General features: G+C 39.3%; 4 protein-coding genes across 6 annotated transcripts; 2 read left to right on the top strand and 2 right to left on the bottom strand.

Annotated features, from left to right (window-relative positions):
• The first annotated feature begins 2207 nt into the window (after positions 1-2207).
• Positions 2208-4808, top strand: LOC149035357 (uncharacterized). Of its 2 annotated transcripts, none has more exons than XM_089192247.1 (2): positions 2208-2517; positions 2600-4808. In XM_089192247.1, exon 2 carries the CDS (start codon positions 3705-3707, stop codon positions 4395-4397), a length of 693 nt encoding a protein of 230 aa, XP_089048373.1. In that variant the 5' UTR covers positions 2208-2517; positions 2600-3704; the 3' UTR covers positions 4398-4808. The 2 variants fall into 2 exon arrangements, with proteins under 2 accessions (XP_089048373.1, XP_089048374.1); XM_089192248.1 differs by having other exon boundaries at positions 2600-3869.
• Positions 4809-5084: 276 nt separating this feature from the next.
• On the bottom strand, positions 5085-6665 carry LOC149035356 (uncharacterized). The gene has a single exon (XM_089191265.1). It carries the CDS (start codon positions 6663-6665, stop codon positions 5085-5087), a length of 1581 nt encoding a protein of 526 aa, XP_089047391.1.
• Positions 6666-11626: 4961 nt separating this feature from the next.
• LOC149035355 (uncharacterized) lies at positions 11627-13189 on the top strand. 2 transcript variants are annotated; one of them, XM_089192021.1, is made up of 2 exons: positions 11627-12142; positions 12844-13189. In XM_089192021.1, exons 1-2 carry the CDS (start codon positions 11824-11826, stop codon positions 12918-12920), a joined length of 396 nt encoding a protein of 131 aa, XP_089048147.1. In that variant the 5' UTR covers positions 11627-11823; the 3' UTR covers positions 12921-13189. The 2 variants fall into 2 exon arrangements, with proteins under 2 accessions (XP_089048147.1, XP_089048146.1); XM_089192020.1 differs by lacking the exon at positions 12844-13189 and adding an exon at positions 12282-12399.
• Positions 13190-13442: 253 nt separating this feature from the next.
• Positions 13443-14850, bottom strand: LOC149035354 (uncharacterized). The gene has a single exon (XM_089192019.1). It carries the CDS (start codon positions 14671-14673, stop codon positions 13459-13461), a length of 1215 nt encoding a protein of 404 aa, XP_089048145.1. The 5' UTR covers positions 14674-14850; the 3' UTR covers positions 13443-13458.
• Between the last annotated feature and the right edge of the window lie 5116 nt (positions 14851-19966).

Below are 19966 nucleotides of genomic sequence, written 5' to 3'. Positions count from 1 at the left end.
CATCCATGAGAAATGTTTGTTTTCCATTCACCAACCTTCGTTCACCTTTGTTTCTGGCATGGGCAATTCGAGGCAGGAGGTCACATTTGGGGAGTTTTTCTTCCCAGTAGAGCCATGTTAGAGCAGCATGAGATTGGATGTGTTGGGGACAACATCCACGTACCGGCTCAATGGCGATTTTGTTTTCAGGCATCCATTTCTTCTGGTATGCTACATTGCAGGCAGAAGCGATGGTGATGCATTCTTTCAAGGGATTAAATTCAACAATATCCTTGAACTGTGCTTGAAATTTCATGCTTGTTTGAGGAGTCTTACATCGGATTGACAATAAGTCAACAGTTCACGTTGGAAATTGAAAATGTATCTTTCAGATACTTTTTCGTCATACCATTTATGGAATTCATCTTTGCATGCTGTGGACATACCGTCAGGGTCGTAGTAAGATTTGTCAGGCATGTACCCAACATAGATTTGATTTTGTTGGGTATTAAAGAAATGGGGAAAAAACCCTTTCTTTAGTTCATCAATCCCAAATGTTTTTGGAAAGTTTGACAAAGCCATGGGAAAAAAATTCCTGGAGTCGATGAACTTGACATTGAGCAATTCCAAACAGAGTATCTTGGCCACATTGATGATTTGCTGTAGGTTGGTAACGAGTTGTTTGTAGAGTTCTTCTAGAATGAAGTACCTGTCATAACCTTTGAAGTTGTGCGCTTGAGATTTCATCAATTATTGTCAGTCTTAAATCTGAAATTGCCATTCTTATATGTGTTATGTCTGACATAAGTGTTATATTGTCACTAATTCCTAAGGGATTGCTAATGCAGTATGTGTTATAATAATAATAATAACAACTTTATTTATATAGCGCTTGTATCCTCTGCTCAAGGCGCTTTACAATCATACAAAATCATACACTATTGGCAAAAATTTGCAAATTTAAAACCATATCCTACTAATTGATACTTAAACATCGCTAAAATTCGTACTGATTAAAAAAGAAAAATAAGACTAAAGCCAGCCATATCTTATTACATGATACTCAAACATAGCTAAAATTCACAATGAATAAAAAATAAAATTAAATCCAAAGCGATATATATAAATCTATAAAAATAATGGTCTGTTATTAATATATTTACTAAAGAGGAATGTCTCAAGTGCTCTTTTAAAAAATTGAGATGGTGTTGGACTTCCTAATTTCTTAAGGTATTAAGTTCTATTCTCTTGGCACATGAAAAGCAAATGCTGTCTCCATAAGTCTAGTACACGATCTAGGTTGCATTAAAAGTTCACTACTAACAGACCTAGGTGATCTTGTAGGAGAATGATAATATAGTTTCTGAGCTAAATAGCTAGGCGATGCCCCATTCAGTGATTTATGCACTAGAAGGAGAATCTTGAAAATAATATGGTATTGGATCGGTAGCTAGTGAAGCTACTGCAAAACAGGTGTGATATGCTGAAACTTACTCATTTGACACACAACTCTAGCTGCCATGTTTTGTACATATTGCAGTCTTTGTAACTGACTGTTACGAGTGTCAATGTAGAGCAGGGTTGTTCCTAGACAAAACTCAGGATCGTCGGTAACAACAACAAACTGTTTTATTTCCACATATTTGACTTCTTGTTTTTATAACACTAAGCTTCCTCGCAAATCTCTCTCTCTGTTCGATGGAACTGTCGCTCTTATATACATAAAGTATAAGGATCTAGAAACTTCTCTAAAGAACTAAATTTAGTAGATTAACACGGTTTCTAAATTTGAACAATTATGTAAGAAATAGAAAGTTCCAGAATGTTCCTTTTACTAGAAGGTCACGTCTAGATGACTTAGGGTTCTAGAATGCTCTATTAGAATGTTCTGGGACTTTACTTAGACAATTTTTCGTAACACTGATACTTAGGCAAGCCATATAATAATGCATTACAATAGCCTAGTTTTGATGTGACAAATGCGTGAACAGCAACTGCTGCTGATTCTTTAGTGAAATACTTCTTAATTCTAGATAGGTTCCTGAGATGATAAAATGATGATCTACAGATGCTAGACACATGTGTATGAGGAGACATGTGCTCATCAAAGATGACAACAAGACTCCTAGCTGACTGAGGGGAGTTGCTACATCACAGGCAACAAGCAGGGGAAGAAGCAAAGACTGAAATACGAGTGGTCAGTGGGGAAACAAATTTAATACTTCATATGGAGACATATCAGTTGTAGTTGCAGAAAACAATACGCTTAATTCCAAAATGGCGGCCACCGCGGATGGTCTGAGCTGAGTTGACATGAAAGCGAGGCATCGAGGGCCAACGCCAAAGACAACAGAAGATGGCGTCTCTTGCAAACACTCTTGTGTACGGTCCTCCGTTTTTAACTGAAGACGATATTCCGGGAAGTTCATTAAACGGAAGAGATCCAAATCGTTTAAAAAATTCTGAGCTGAAGTTTTGGTTGAAATGTCGCGGGGATAGCTGTAAAGGATTATCGACCAAAGCGCAACTTTGCAAGCGGTAAGATATGTGTTTATGTTGACTTCAAATCATTGCTGTGGTTGCTATGGCCTTGAATCTTACTGGATTCATTCCTTTACAGAGTCAACGACTACCTCCAAGCAAATGTTGCTCATCTCCTTGTGGATCCAGATGAAAACTTTATCTACACAAGGCGTAAACAGAATCGTAACAGAGTCTGTACTGAGGACCAAAGAGCCGAATCCGCCGATTCCGACTTGTCGACTCCGCCGGACCCGGACAACACAAGGAACATCGCTTTTCCTGCGAACGGATGGGGTACATCCCTTGCCAAAGGCCCGATGTTTACTCGTGCAGAATTAGAGAAACATATAAGTGATTCTGGAAAAAAGCATCGACATGGTGAGCATCATTCGCTGCCCACAGGATTACAAAAAGCCAAGCAGTTTCTGGCTGATGAGTATTTGCATGAAATACAAACGCACTCTGATCAGAGGTATTTTTACTTCCGTGCTAAGTGTTTTCATAGTTTCAAGGTCAATGAAGCACCGCACAACTTAAAACTAGCACTCTGTATGGTGACAGGAAATGTGGAGTATGCCTACTGTGGGCCAAGTTGTGCTGCAGGTAAATCTGGTTTTTGCAATCACATTCTGGCTTTAATGATAAAAGTTTGCAAATACACTATTTATAATTGCAAAGATGTGCGAGATTTGAAGGATGAGGAGGATGAAAATCCAACCAGTGCATGCACATCAGCTTTGCAAAATTGGCACAAATCAAGACTAGAAGGTATCCGCTCCCAGCCTGTCATGGATGTGGTTGTTTCAAATCCTGCAAATAATGCTGAACGTGTCAAAAAAACAGGAGTAACTTGTCTTCTGACAGAAGCAAGAAAGGGAGAAAGTGATCAGAAGAGGAAGCTTGAACAATTACTACATTCTCTTGAGCAGCATAGCTCAACGCTTGGCATAACTCAAGTGGTTGATCCCTCGAGTATTGATACATCACCTGTTGTTGACACTCGTTTTGGGCAATGCCCAGTTGGGTCATTTGGATCGTATCAGCTTTCCTTTACTGAATCGAACTTCACATTTGTAACCTTGTTTGATGGATTTGACTGTACAGAACACTGTACAGCAAATTAATTCCCGGCCTACCCTTCGTTCCCATTGGATGATTTCTGCGGATCATTTCAGACCCCTGACAACCTCACTGTTAAAGAAATGGAACTGCTGAAGAGCTTGACTGTTGGTGTTATAGAGGCAAACAAAATGGAAGAGAAAACCAGAGAGCAAGCAAGTTGTGAGGAATGGATGCGAGAAAGAAAATTGAGATTCACTGCCTCTAATTTTGGAAAAATTTCTCGAAGACAGAGGAACCACACCAAATTTGTGGAAGATCTTTTAGCACAGAAGACATTTTCTTCAGCTGCTGTAGAACATGGCAAAAAGTATGAGCCGGTGGCACTGAAGGAATATGAGAAACATATAAGGAAAATGGGAAGACCTGTAAAAGTGTTAAAGAGTGGACTATTTGTTTCTCCGAAGGTTCCAATTTTAGGATGTTGCCCAGATGCCAAAATCATTGACTTGAGCTGCAAAGACAGGTTTGGGCTTGGTGAGGTAAAATGCCCATCGTCGAAATTCCATGTGACTCCCCTTGAGGCTTGTGATGACCCTGGCTTCTTTATGGAAAACAAAAATGGGAAGCCATCTTTAAAAAGAAGCCATGTTTACTACGATCAGGTGCAAGGACTTATGGGCCTATCAGGGGTACCATGGTGTGACTTTATTGTTTACACTAGTAAAGGACTAAGTGTGGAGAGGATCAAGTTTGATCAGGACCACTGGAACAACTTATGTGGAAAACTATGTGACTATTATTTCAAGCACTTTCTTCCAGTTGCTGCTCTGTAAAACATAGCCAAAAAATACAAAGCAGTATGTTACAAATTTTATTGTCTAATGAATACTCATGATCTATTCATATGAAGTTAGTCGTGATCATAAATGTGTAAAGAAATCAAGACTACATTTGACTCAGATAATTGACGAACCCTCTCTAACTTACCGCTAACTCGAAGTAATTTACATTTTCCTTCAGGTCATTTTCTATATGATTTTTACCCTCGATAACTCAAATCATTGCTATTTCCCTGAGGGTTCAAGTAATCGGGAGCCAACTGTAGTTTTTTTTCTTTTTCTTTTTTTTTTTTATAGAAACCAAATACCCTGACAAAGACAACTGGCCTTTTATCATAATTTATTGTAATAATAAAAAATACTGGCAAATATTTCAGTGTCAGTTGAGACTATTGAATAGAAAAATGTTTGCAAAATTACTATATATTGGATTGCAATTTTGTAATCATAGCGCAAGTCTCTACGGTGTCTACATCACGTGGCAATGCACAATTTCAACAAACATCGTGCTGTTAATTAGCCCAAAAAGTTATTTTACAACTTACTTCTTGAAAATTTTACATACAAAATAAAAACTAAAAGGATAAGAATTGAATTTAAAAAATCATTTGCCAAGAGATTTCAACACCAGGGCCTTTTTCAGTTTTCCCTCAAACATAAATATTTTGCCATCAAAACAAGTTATGCACTTATGATACTGTTCTGAAAATTGCATAGCATGGCACATACCGCCCACATTTGGTTTACAACCCCAAACAGGGTGAACAGTACTACACTATCCCATATATGAAAATTTTTAATTTTATTTATTGCCCTTTCAACATGAATCCGAACAGAAGCGATCGACTGTGTCTCAACAACTTCTGCTGCGCTCATTTGACCCTTGCTTCCCAAAAAAGGTGGAATATTTAGGGACACTCCAAGGGGTAGAAGGTCCTGAATAGTAAAGCCTTTATCGGCCATGACAGAATCTCCCCTATTAAAAGGCAGATTCAGAAATCCTGATCTTGTAACAATTTCCCTGTCAGAAATATGACCAGTGTATAGCTGGCTGATGAAGGTAATAGCACCTCCTGGTGAGATGCCAATCAAACCTTTAAGAGTTGTGTGGTTTTTGTAAGAACTAAAAAGTTCACTGTTAAGGCGTAGACTCTTGGGCATCTGGCATCGTACCTCAGTACAGTCAATAACGACCCTAGTTGAGGGGTATTTGTCTTTAAAGTCAGCAGGCATGCACAAATCCACTTTTGCTCTTGATGGCCACACTGGAATTACACTGAATTTTAAGAACATAAAATTTATCCATGAAATTATTATTCTGCTTACTGTTGTCTGTGAGACTCCATACAAGTGGCTTAAATGCTCCTCCTTGAACCCCTGCCTTAGTCTGCAAAGGGTCAAAAAGAATTCTTCCTTTGGGCTCAATTGGCGTGGCCTACCCTGCTTGGGAATATCTTCCTCATCCCTCTGACAGGGTGGGGAGGGGACATCACATGGTGAATCCGAGTGCCAGTAATTTATATTTTCCCCTTTCTTATCAGGATCTAAAAACGCGAAAACACTTTCTAAGACATTTTTGTTTGGGAAACCCGTATAAAAAGCGACATCCTTCTCCGAGGGGAAAAATTTCTCAATGCAGAACACTCTTGACTGCAAGGAATCGTTCCGGCGTTTAAGTTCCTCTACTTCCGACTGGAAATTGTTATTTGAAATAGTGATTTTACGGATTTCCCCGACAAGCCGTTCATTTTCAAGTTTAAGTTCACAAATAAGAGCTTCCAGATCCTCAGCTGGTTCTTCTACTGTGGTGCTTGCCGAATCTGCTAGTGTTGACAGGGAGGAAGCGCGAGATTCTTGAAATGTCACTAGATAGCACGTGGAACAGTTGTCGACTTGTGCTGGCGCAATTGTCGTCTCCTGTGATTTTGTCGCGGTTTTTTTCAAAATCAGAGTTCTTTTCCTCGGTGATTTTCGCTTGATCGGCGAACCCTGCTTCCAAGGAAACAAAGATGGGACTGCCATGGATTTCAAACTCTTTTTACGGCCTGTGAGTGACGGTATATAATCTGACGATTTGAAATGTCGCGAGCAAACTCTTGTGTGTTCTGTCACCTTGAAATCTTTACCCTCATCTCTTCGAATGGCAACGATCCACTTCATAAATAAATCTCTATTTTCAGGAAACTTGTGGTAAGAGATCTTAATACCATCTTCTTCGTAAACTTTCTTAGTGCAGCCAGGGACACAGCAATTTTGCGGCATGATGCGCTTTTTCTTTGCCATTAATTTACATACGTAAACACGAGACTTGGCCCTCAATGCCTCGTTTTCATGCTATTCGATCCAGACTCTCATCGGCTGCCGCCATTTTGGAATTAGGAGTATAGCGTTGCAAAGCCAAAATGTGTACAGTACACTTCGCTAAATAAAATGTTGATGGCACACTTATCTTTTACAGCAGTATTAAACAATGGAGGCATCAGAAATGCATGGTGGCATTTGTAAAAGCACTAAGACGAGTTATATTTATGTTTTGTAACTTGCAAAAAACAGTTGTGTTGTAAAGACAAAATGTTACCGGGTTATACTTCACTACTTAAAAAGTTAAGCAATTTTCCAAACACTTTGACAATTTTTACTGCTATATTAACCAACGGAGGCATTGGGAAAGGCATTGGTGACACCGTAAAAGGCATCAAGAAGAATGATATTTATGATATGTAACTTGTATGACAAAAAGAAGAATCTTGACTTGTTTAAGGCATTAATCACAGTTGGTTTGCTTTTCACTTGAATTTTGCAGTCTTGACTTTTGATTCAGGAAAAATGAAAAGCTAAGCAACTCCAAAAAAATTTTGTTGTAGATTTTTTATATTTTTAGAGTCATCAATAAGTCTGTATCCAGAGCCTGTAGATGAGAAATTTAAAATTTTCATTGACTGTATTTCTTTCAGTGTCTATTATATACATTGAATCGCCTCATTTCACGTGAAAAAGGCATGTAGGAAAACACTGAGCTTCAAGAAACAGCCAAGTTAAGGCTAATGTGTTTACCATCCTTAAATATTTATAATCAGGGCCACTCGTTTAGGAGACCTTTTTTTCAAAAGATCCAGAGGAGAAAATAATTCGGTTTTCTGTTCGCAGTGTTTTTTTTCCTATTTAAGTTGACAAATGAACTTGGAATGAAAACTTAACTTTCAAACAGAATGGCATGTGATATGTTGTGTTGATGTCTCTGTTCTCTCTTCCCCCCCCCCCCCACTCAGTTGGTATTTGAAACTGTTAATGTGAAGCATGAGGGGAAATCTGGGAAAAGCAGTTAACTGAGAATCATTAACATGATTGTCTGAATCTGACCTGTTGACAGTTGAAATGTCGCAAAACACTTTAAAGTTATCTTCATTCATGGATAGTTGGTAAATGGCAAAGGATCCTTGAGGACTTTTTCCAAATTTTGTCAGGACAATTGTTGTTGACTCAGTTCTTGCAGTCATAATTTGTGATAAAGCCATTTTAGGGTTAAGCTCTCTCAACTGTTCCAATAATTTGCTGCTGGCTGCTGGCCATTAAGGCTATTTCGGGCCTCATACAAAAGACATTTCACACCAGAGTCTCTGGATGATGATTGTTTGTCTAACTCTAAGCTTGTTTTGGTCACCAACACTTCCATCACTGGTTGTGGATTTATACAGTCTCCTCTTCCCTAGCGATGCCACTGCTTCAGAGTTGATGTGCAGATCCATTTTGGCTGCATGTTGTCTTTGTTTTCAAGGTCGGTCACACTTTTACTCTCATACAATGAAACTTGCATAATTTTAACAAAAGAGCCAAAATATGTTTGCAAAAACCGACCTGGCCAGAGGCATTCTTGACCTCGAAAAATGCACAATGCAACTTTTAAGTTGTGGAGAGTATCATTTTTTCTAAAGCTGTGATGGCACTAATAACACAAATAGAAATAAGTATTATTACTTGCTGCAGACAAGTTCAAAAACGTTGAAGCTTTTCACACACTAGTCAGTACTGAATGATTTTTGCTTGAATCAATGTTTTTCCCTGACTTTGTGATATGATTGTTCATCTGGGCACACATGGAAAAAGGCATTTGCTTTATATCGCCAGACCAGCCATCTGAAAGGGTAGTTTGGTTGCGGTGCATTAACAGCAGCTGAAATGTTGTCTTCACTTGCCGTTTGGTGTTCTTTGCACTTTGTAGACACATTGTGAGGATCAGGATCAACCATATTTTGGTCTCGGCCAGTTCTTATATACTCTTTGACCCCTTAAAAGCCGAAAGAAAGCTACTTTTAGCTTGTGAAATCTGATTTTTCACATGTATTGGAGTGATATTTTGACAAGTCAGCAAAACACAAAGCAATCTTACCTCTTCACTAGTGCTGCCTTTGTTTTCGACCCCTTCAATGAATCACCTCTTCATTTGAGCCAAAAAACCAAGTCCTTTGCATTTTAATGTCTGGAGTTCTCTTCCAGCAAGAGAAGCTTGCGGGATAGCACGTGTACAGCCATTCATGTCAACCAAAACATCAGGGAAAAGCTGTGGCCTAGCTAGCCTCGACTTCGTGCAACTCGGCCCGGTCTGCCTCAATGGCCCACCATATTTGCATTTGGTGTACATTTTGATCTTTTTGTGGGTTTAAAGATACAATGGTATCAAAGTTTAAAGTTTTATTTATTGTTTCATTCTCAAGAATTGACTTGCTTTGAAGTGAATCAGTTAATTGTCCTTCACTCTTAAACAAATTATCAAATTTACTTCAGTTCCACAAGCATCCACATTTCTTGGAAGATAAGCTGGTGATAGCTGGTTGTGTTCTAACTTGATTTGCGACACCTTTTTGCTGTTGTAAACAATGGTGGGCAAGGATAAGTTGTAATTCCAGTAATTACATGGTTTCATTATATGCCATGTTCACACTAAATGTAAATTATGTTCAACTAAATTATGATTCAATCTATCGTACTCCATTCGATTTTATTCAATTATGGTTCTGTTCACATCTGCGAAAATTCAAATAGACTAGGCGGGATAACCTTGCAATCTAAAGTTGAAACCAAAATTGTGCCCAATTGAACAGCTACCATGATATTCACTGCAATACTTGATTTGGAGGCCAGAAGAAAGGCAAAGGAAGCTTCAAAGGCTAGAAGCAGGAAAATACGCCGTATGAAACAGCAACAACGGATGAGACAGGTTTTGGTCAAGCAAATTGGCCAAATCCATTGGCCATTCCTTGGCTTATTTTTTCCCATATGAGTTTCTTGCTGTGCGTGGTGTTTAACTCATGTTGCACTGCCTCTTCACTCCATAAAGTGATCAAAAGTTTGGTTTCCTCAAACCACCATGTGTCCGCCATTTTGTTCAATCACGCACTGTAATTACTTCAAGTCCTGTTGATAGTTGTCAATCAAACCATTGTTAGAACAGGTTGGAGTGAGCTTCCCCGCATTGGTCATTTTCTTGCTCAAGCTTCATTCGTTTTTCTTCCAACTCCAATTCTTTTTGGGCCTGTCTTTCCTCCACTTCCATAAATAACTGTTGCTGCTCCCTTTGTACTTTGGTGAATGTTGATAATGCTTCGGAAATTTTATCCCCTTTACATGGTTTCTTGTGTTTCTTGCTAGTAAATTCCGGATCTTTTGTTGTGGTAGAAGGCTGCGTAGAAACATGTTCTATCCCACCTTTGCTTGCAATATTTCGATTCTTCACCAGGCTTATGTCGGTTGTCTTTGTGCATCTGCTCTTTTCTTAGGGAGTTGCTGCTACGTTTTCATCTTCATTGGAGAGGGATGAGAATGAAACATCAACCACACTGCCAAAGGCTTTGTCGCCATCATCAGGATATGTCACTTTGGAAATCTTTTCTTCCTCTTTAGAACTGCTTGGCATCAAGTCAACCACTCTAGGTTTTGAGGTTGGTTTGCAGCCAAGAACACAGTCCATTGGTTCAAACATCTCCCATTCTTGTCGTTGGTTTCCAGAAATTTTGTTGCCCTCACGAATCTTGTGATATTTTTGCTTGACATTGTTAATTTTATCACGACACTGTTGTGCACTTCTCGAGTACCCTCCATTGGCCATTCCTTGGCTTATTTTTTTCCCATACGAGTTTCTTGCTGTGCGTGGTGTTTAACTCATGTTGCACTGCCTCTTCACTCCATAAAGCGATCAAAAGTTTGGTTTCCTCAAACCACCATGTGTCCGCCATTTTGTTCAATCACGCACTGTAATTACTTCAAACAACCCCCTTAGGATTGTTTGAAGTAATTGTAATCCAATTATAATCAGGGACTGTAATTAGTTAATGTGAACATGGCTATAGAGTAGCAAAGAGAGTATAGAGGTACAGCACAACTTAGGTTAAAGTTTATAATTTTTTTCAGACTGTTTTGAGAAACCATCCTATTTTGAATATTCTCAATTTGTACTCCTCTCACTTCAAATAGATCATTGTTATGTACACTCTGAAAGTAATGTACTAAACTATTAGGAGACAGTACTTTGAGAAGAACTCGTGTACCTTGTTACTATGAAATTAGTGTAGCTTTCAGATATGAGTGACTCAAAGGCTCTTTGGAAAGACGTACAGTACTGATATCCCTCTGTAGCAATTTCTTGGTGAACAGTACCAGTTGATAATCAGTATCAAACACATTTGGTGCTGTTGGTAATTCTGACTGCATTAAATATGCCTGTCTGGGTAATAGTGACAAACTTGAATAAGGCTGATTTCCAATATTCATTATTTGTATAAGATCATTTGCAGAGCTGATCCCTTGTGTGTTATAGTAAATCAAAGATCAGGAACTCATTGCAGCACATTGTTGTCCTGCATTCTGTCCAAAAACCAACTCATTACCTTGACTACATGGAGCTACTATTGTTTTGTGAGGGTCAATGTGTGTTGGAGGGCCAGGATTTTTTTGCTGTCTCTACTTAATTTATAGTTGCAATAATTTGCTACTTGAGCCTTGTTCTTGCAAGAACACATTAGTTTGTTACAAGAAATCAATATTAAATATCAACTGGCACTTTATTTTACCTTTCTTATACTTTGACGAATTCTTTCACAACAGTTAAACTTAAGCGTCCTTTCATTAAATAGTTTTTAGCATTAACATGACAGTACAATGTAGATGACATGGGGATACGTGAGAGAATATGTGCATAGACAAATTTTGTAACCTTTCTGCTCTTGATCTTTAAAGGGGAAGTATGGTCTAGAAAAAGTTTACCTATATCAAAAGTTTCTGACTTGTTTTTTCATAATTGGCAATTCATTTGAGCTTTAAGTGTATTTCTTGCCAGAAATTACGTTTAAAAAATTGACATTTTGGAATTGAAATCCGCCATCTTTATTATGACGTAGCTATAACGTAGCAATAGTCAAGCGTTGTAATGTCGACTAAGATGGATGAAAACATAGAAAACAGCGGCGAGGAGAGCGATAATGACTCAATTCTCGACTTGGATCTTAATCCAGACGGTGTAATTCGTCCATTCATGTTTGAGCCGCAACATAGCTCATCTTCAGGAGAAGAAGAAATTTCTGTTGACAAAGAAACTCAGGAAGAGATACAAGAAGAAACATCTACGCGCTCACGTCTTGGAAATTGCGAATGGTGCTCTTGTGGCAACTGTCAAGAGATGCCAACAGAAAACGAGTGTATATGCTGCCAAGAAATGGATGTACTAGGTGATCGACTCGATCTGGAAGGTAATTAATTCTTCTCAAATAAAATCTTCATTTCTAAAGTGATAATTTTTTATTTTTTTACTAAAGAACGGCGCAGTGCCCGCAATGGATTTATTTCACCCTGCTAACTGAGTGATATGAACTATCACTGAAATTGCAGGTAACAAGCTTCAGTGTATTACAGAGCACGGATCATTTGGACCCATGTGTTTACTAGCAGACGTCTTGAGAACAGCCCTAGTTGGCACGCTTTAGTTGTTGACGAGTTCGTGTGATGCAAACCCTAAGAAACAAATGCAGTGTTGTCAGCCCTTTTAATACAAGTGGTGTTGTAGTCTTTTGTCTGAAGGGTGAACTTCATTGCTATATTTAATTGTAAAGAGCCAGTACACCTCTTCAGTTTGTGTGCTCTGTTTTCCTAGTGGAGGTAAATTATGAGTAAATATGGACGTGGACAAGACAAAATTGAAAGAAGGAGTTCTTATGAGAATCATCACATCACTTAATGAGGGAAAATAAGAAAGGGAAACTTGCCACATGTAAACAGAGCCTTAGTTAAACGGCGAGCCTCAGGAAGTCTCCCTTTGTCACACAATGTTAGCTTAAGATATTGATCTCATTACAAATGAGCCCCTGCTTGGCGAAGTAGAATTTGTTTGTTTCAACTGCATTTGTCTGGGTTCTGTTCCGAGCATGTATCAATGTCTTTTGTTTTTTCCTAGGAGTATGCGATTGGCAGGTTACAGACAGTTTACTTGGTGGACTTATAACAGACTTGATAAAGGGAACAGACGCATGATTCCTTCGTGTGTTGTGGCATCAATAAGACGTAATTACCCAGATGCAGCCGGAAATTATACAGGCTTTAAAGATGCCGAGGACAATGACTCATGGCCGGGATAGTCACGTTTAATTAATAAACTTGTCTTTGTTTTTATTAAACATTCAAGGAGGTCCACGGCGCTATAAGGGTATCGGCTCCAGTTCCAATCATTAAAATACCTTCAACAGTCTGTTCCAAAAATAGAAAACTGACAATGTAAATGCTAGTGCCATTTTAGGCGGACTATTCGATTTTTGTTTTTCTGTTTTTTTCACTTGCTTAATTTTTTTCCAAATCTGGATACATGCCGTGCGAGAAGGTCCTCTTTTGGTGGGCGTGGAATGGGTGCGATGTTTTTTGGGAGATCAGGGACTTGAACTTGCTCTGGCTCTTCTCCTGTGTCTCTCATCTCCAACACTGAGCATAGCATTTCCGTAACGTGCGGCTTGGTCTTCTCTTCGAAAACAGGCCTTACAACCCAATTCTTCATCCCCTTAGGATAAACATAGCGGAATCATTTCTCCCCACTCGAAGCCTCTGCTTGAGATCGACCAGTGCCCGAATTGTGGTCTAAAGCAGTTAGCTGTGTACGCGCTACCATTCCCAGGTATCCAAAATGTTGCCGCTTGGGCGTGTATTTGTTGTAGAGTGAATAGTACACTTCCAAGGCCCCTGTGTGGATGGTCTTCGTTAGAAGGTCCAAATCCTTTAAGAGTGTCTTCTCTAGCACTACGTGTTTTAACGCTTCGTGTGCCAGGGAACCTGCGACTAGCCGTTTCGTTTTACGATGTGCCCTTGGGGAAATGGGCTTGTGTGCACAACGACTGTACGGCACAGTTGAATCCCAATCGTGTTTGTCAGCCGTGTGGTGGAGGATGTTGACCCACTTCTCTTTGAGGAGCTGGGGATTTCCGTCACATGTCATCGCTGACCACCACTTATGGTTTGTGACGGATTTTATCCAAGGAGAGAGGTCCCTGCATTCTTTCTTCTTGGCTTTTGTGACTAGCTTGGACTTGATGTTCTTAGTCAAGTGCCACACGTCTACCTGGTGCTCAACACTGAGGTCCTTATACTTGCTTCTCATGAGTGCCTTGATACCGGTGTGCCTGTCAGTACCTACAACACCTACAGGAATGCCACTATTTAGTGCGCGATCAAGACAATGCTTAAAACCACGTTTCTCCATTGCCTGTGAACTTGTACTCTGCTTTACATGGCAAACTTCGAAATCGACAATTTTCTCACTCTCTTTGTCCATCATGGTGTAAGTTCCGTATTTGGCACTATAGCCTGGGGAGTCACAACGTCCATCCCCGAGGAGAGTGACTGAGTTCCTGTCTAAGTGATCGGCGAGGACTGCCGCCTTTTCCTGCTGCCAACAATCATTTATTACAGGGAAAAGGTGCTTCTTCTGCCAGTTGTGATAATCTGATTTGCTCAGAAAGGCAAGATTTATTGCAGAGGCAACTTCTGAAAAACGCAAAAACGTATTTCCTGTAAAAAGTATAGCACCTGAAAGCAATACGTTCCCCGCGGCCGCCCTGTTAACAAGTGGCTGGGAAACCCACTCCTTCGAATGGGAGTTTTTACAAAGTGTCGTTACTTTAAGTGCACTTCCCTTTTTTAATAGCTTCTTTTCAAGAACCTCGCCACCGCATTCAACACAGCGGCCAAATAACTTAAGCAGTTCTTCCTCAAATACTATGTACTTGGGAGACGAACACATTTTCTCATAAATGGTATCGTGACTGTTACTAACGGGCGGATCAGTCTCCAAATCGCTTTGGGTGGTGTCCTGGTCCACTTCTTCAAAGCTGATGTTAAACGAACTGTCTTCCCCAGCCTCTTCATCACAGCTGACTTGAATGGAACTGTTGTTGATATTGTCATCATCAAAGCTGACTTGAAGGGAATTGTTGTTCACATCGTCATCTATTATTACGTCAGAATCTTCTTCCAGGTTAATCGAGAGTTCCAGAAGCTGAGGTGGTTGGCTAGATGAAGCTTTGATGGGGGTCCAAGTAAATGGCTGCGTGCAAAGGGACCCAGGCTTAGAGAATAAAGGCAGCGGATTCCATGGTGGAACACAACTATAGTTGTGATCTTGAAGAAGCAGCGCGTCTCCTGTTTCACTAGCAAGCCATTGTGTTCCACACGTCGTAAACTTTTTTTCAGGTTCGTGGTGTTCTGCGCTTGCAGATGTAGCGTTGGTCCGGATAAACTGAGATTCCGTGCAGCTTGGGGAAGAAAGTTGATTCGCCGAAGGTTCTGTTTCAAGCTGTGGAGAAGAGGGCAAAGCAGCACAGGAGGTAGATAGTGTATCGCTAGTGTTTTCCTTTACAACTGAACACGAAGACTTTTCTTGCTCTAAAGATAGCAAATGGGTGTTTTCAAGAAGGGTGTTCAAGACCTACGATGAAATGTAGAATGTACGGTGTTGATTACATTTATAGGCTGGTATCACAAAACAGTAGTTAGTTGCATCATTAATATTTCACACCCCACCTCCTGTCGGCTCTGGCGATTCGCCCTACCAACGCTTGTTTGTCGGATTTTCTTTGGTGGAGGTGCATAGGGAAAAACAAATGGAACTGCATCATCTTTTAAATGTCTCTTTTTCCTGCTACCGTCAGATCCAAGGAGCTCAGACTGTATTTCTACAAGAAAGGAAAACAAACAAACATTAAACACACTAATGGTTTTCCTCATTGTCTTCTTGTTTACACAGTGACTAGAAGACCTTTTTTACCGTGATTCTGGTATAAACAAATATTCACGTGCCTTATAAGATAATTTTAAACACTGCTTTGGAAAAATGCTTGGGAAAAATTCTTGGGAGAAAATGGCTAAGCGCCTCATGGTCGCGATTGAATTTACTACATGTGGTCAATCACCAATGCAAGCTTCAATTTGTTTTGCTGCTATTACAGTGGTTCTTTTAAATAAAATTAAAGAAAAAATACAATTCGAGTATGGGAAAGATAAACATAGCTTTCAGTTTGAAGCAAAGGTCAAATATTCATACCCTAATATTCCACTTGAAGTCGTCCTTGATAAAGTGATCTGAGCAGACGTAGCAGTTCTCGGGTTTCGGCAGAGCGTCCTCGCATTTTATTTTTGCCAGCCAAATTTTCTTTAAATTTTCATTTACAGGTAGCTTGTGGAAGCTTACTCCTTTCCCTTTTGTATTTTTGTAAGTATTATGGCAGTTAACTACAAGACAGTTGACCATAGTTAAACCCTCATTAGAAATACTCGTCAGAAAGGTCAATCAAGTCAACCAGGTCAAAGCGATGAACAACAAGGTTTGACTATTGCTGCGTCATAGCTGACGTCATGTCCAAGATGGCGTTTTTCTAGTCGCGAAAGTGGTAGATAAGAGCAACTTCAAAGCGCTGTTGTCGTAATTGCAAAGCAAACTGGACAAAACGGCAACTATTTTCGAATTCCTGTGGAAAAGTTCTATTAATAGAAGTAAAATTTTTCTAGACCATACTTCCTCTTTAACCTTTTCAAACTTTGTATAGGTATTCTGGTGGGTTCTTGGTTACGTCTACAAATGCGATGAGACTTCCATCTATGCTTCTCTCGATTAACATTAGATAGCTCAATTGATATAGCATGTTTCTCAATAAGAGGTTCACTCATGAATGTTCACTCATAAAGAGATCTCTCACAAGGTTTGCAGACCAACCTATTCCGAAAATGCTCGACATCTTTTTGTGTGGGTCTACTGCAAATGATGTGTGCATATTTTGTGTGCATTTGAGTGTATTATACACTGTCTGTGCTGATTTTGCATTGGGAAAGCTTTTCTTTGTCCACCATTACACCATGCCATGTGCTCATTAGTCAAAACGTCGCACATGCATCAGAGTTAAAAGGTCGTGCATGCTTGATGAGGACTTGACTGCGATTTGCGACCAAACTGAAAAAGTTTGAGGCTGGAATTTCAACTTGGGTGTTTCCCTTGGAAAGCCTGAGTATTAAATGAATTAACCACCCTCAAAACATCAGCATATATTGGTACAAGCATTCTGGATCTTTCAAGACATTTTGGCATGATTGCCATTACAATTACATCAGGAATAAATACAACAATAAAGATATATTACCTTCATAAGACATCCACTGAAGACCTAGTGGTTACCAAGGATGTTTCCTTTGAGGTAAAACAAGACAGCTTTTCCCAAACGTTTGCAGAACTTGCCCATATGATAATGAGAGAAAAAAATTTTCAGATACCTAGCAATTTAAGTCAGGCAGAACATCTCTACATTGACCTTCTTGGTTTTATTGAGGACATGTATTGAAATTGACCTTATTCATTCACAAACAAGGACTGTCCCTCTCTAGCTACATATTCCCCTGTCCCTCTCTGTTACATATTTACTGTATTGGACTTGCTGAAAAATGTCAACTCCTTGATTGCCAGCATCCTCTTACGATAAGTTGCTCAGAATCACTGTGAAGTTTAGAATCAAATGGTATTAAAGATGATTTCTGGTCGATACTGCGCACCTTCGAGTTTGTTTGCATCTTTCTGTTTCATGTAAGACATCACAAGATTTACAACTTTGCAGCTGTAAAAATCAATGAAGCTGTTGGAAAACGAATTTGAAGCACCTCAAAGATAAGGTATGTAGTTCGTGACAAATAACATCGATTCGCATTCCATTGAGTAAGAACTTATGTATATAAACATTAGGGTGGGGAGACTGTGCAGAACAGAATGGGAATCATCTTTAAAACATGATATGTATTTAACGAGGATGATATATGATGTAATTTAATTTGGTCTGATTGTCGAAAACGCACCAAAGACACGTTCCCTGATTAATCAACTCTTTTAATCGACAAATAGATACAATCCAGGTATAACTAAAGCATCAACAACAACTGGACCGCGTGCAGGATTTCTCAACCAACTAGAAAAGAAACGTGACACCTCGGAGCACAAAGTACATTCTGGGAAATTGATTGATTGGAGACATTTCCAGTCATGACAAAACAACAATAGCAATACGGAAAAAGACTTAAGGCATTGTTCACGGTTCCCGATATACTCCCCCATATGACTCGTAGGAAATGAGGCACATGTAACACACGGAACTGATTGAAAAATGCTTCTCAAAGAACATCAGCAATCAAGAATAAAATATTAACGTTCTTTCAGTTCAGTTCAAGGTTCTTTATGTAATGTTTAGTCCAGCTCCTCCTCCTGAGCCACTTCTTGCATTTGAAGGCTGGCTGCAACTGCTGCATCTCGTCTAGGTCTGAACACAGGTGCTGTAGGGTCGAGGGGTGTCATGTTTCTCTGCACATTCTCTTTGTCACACGACAGTTCCAGGGGATAGAGGTGCTGGATAGGGCGTTCAAGGTGTGATCGGCCTGCATGCAACCTTGCACCTCGAACTTCACCATCTCTTCCTTCAATAAGCTGCTTGACAATACCAAGAGGCCAGCAGTTTCGGTTCTGCACAGGAGACTGGATGACGACTACATCTCCAACAGCAAGGGTACACTTCTTGTCACCATATTTAAGACGATGGCGCTCATGTAATGATCGCAGGTACTCGCCCGTCCACCGACGCCACAATGCATCTTTAGTTTTCAGCAAGGACTTGCAGTTCGCCTTCACATGTCACTTTCAATAAGATCCACCGGCGAGAACATAGACATTTATTTACGTAATAACTTCAACTAGATCGAAATGCTCGTGAACACGATCACAATTCTTACTTGAAGAAAGGAAATGTACAAATCTCTCTCTCTAAAAATGTAAAGAACTCCCTATTCGAATGACTACTTCTATAACTTTTCCTTTGTTAAACGGAAAACCTTTTAGTTTTGACAGTACATCATCCACCACAAACATGCAAACATGACAACCCACGCTAAGGACACCATGTTGATTTCGAAAGTAATTGTCACCAGTCTTCCCTCCCTGTTTGATCACCTTCAAACAGCATGTTTCATCCATCTCTAAGAGTTTCAAATAGAGCTATTGAAAACTTGTGTCATATCTTCGTTATATAATGACAATTAGGTGTACTGGTAATATGTACAGCAAAAACAGTTCAACGTTAATAACTTGATATTCAGAGAGTGCTTCACATCAAATGTCGGCACGTGTAAGTGTTGTGAATGAATGAATGAATTAAAAACTTTATTCATGTGTCAAATCGATCTAGCTGAGGGTAAGAAACTCTCTACTAATAGGGGACACCTAAACTCGATACAATAAGTTAAAATTCAACTAATTTAACTATTTACAATAGATAAAATTTAAATACATCATTGACATTAAGAACTAAAAGTTTAAACTACCTTATTTAATACTCATTATTAAATCAAATAAACACAGAGAGCATTCCCTAAGCCAGATAATTGTTCATGTGCTACATAGAACACAATTCTCACAATTGTATTCTAATTTAGACAAAAGGTTACTTAAACAGATCTGTTTTTTAAAAGATTGTAGGGAAGGTGAGGTTTTTATGTTAGTTGAAAGTCGATTTCACAGCAAAGGGCCAATATATCTTAGGCCTGGTTCGTACGTTGCATTTCTGCGTGTCAAATTCAATTCAATGAAGTGCGGCAGAAATGCGACAGCTGATTCATACATCGAATTTCTGCCAAATTTAATTCTTTGAATTGATACTGCGGTGCAGGTCCGTCAGTGGAAAAATGTTACAAAGGTTACGTAACTAGACGTAACTATCTAATATGGCGGACGAAGATACTAAACGGAGGCTCTTTATTTTGCAAAAAGTTTTTGAAGGAAGGCGAAGGAGGAGGCTGACAATGCAACAGTATATGCTGCATCGTCTTCAGGAAAAGCATAGACTAATAATTCAACTTTTGCTGTTGATTGTTCTCATTTTGTCTCATCAAAATGCAACACAAGTTTATCGATCCTGTCGCCGACTACCAAGAATTACAGGTTGGTTTAATATTGTTTGGCACCAATACTCGGATGCTAGGTTTAAAAAGTTGTTCAGAGTATCAAGAGCAAC

Source organism: Pocillopora damicornis, chromosome 13 (assembly GCF_964200805.1).
Source record: "Pocillopora damicornis chromosome 13, jaPocDami1.2, whole genome shotgun sequence".
NCBI lineage: Eukaryota > Metazoa > Cnidaria > Anthozoa > Scleractinia > Pocilloporidae > Pocillopora > Pocillopora damicornis.
The sequence above is the reverse complement of the archived record's forward strand: the minus strand, read 5'-3'. Positions and strand labels throughout refer to the sequence as shown.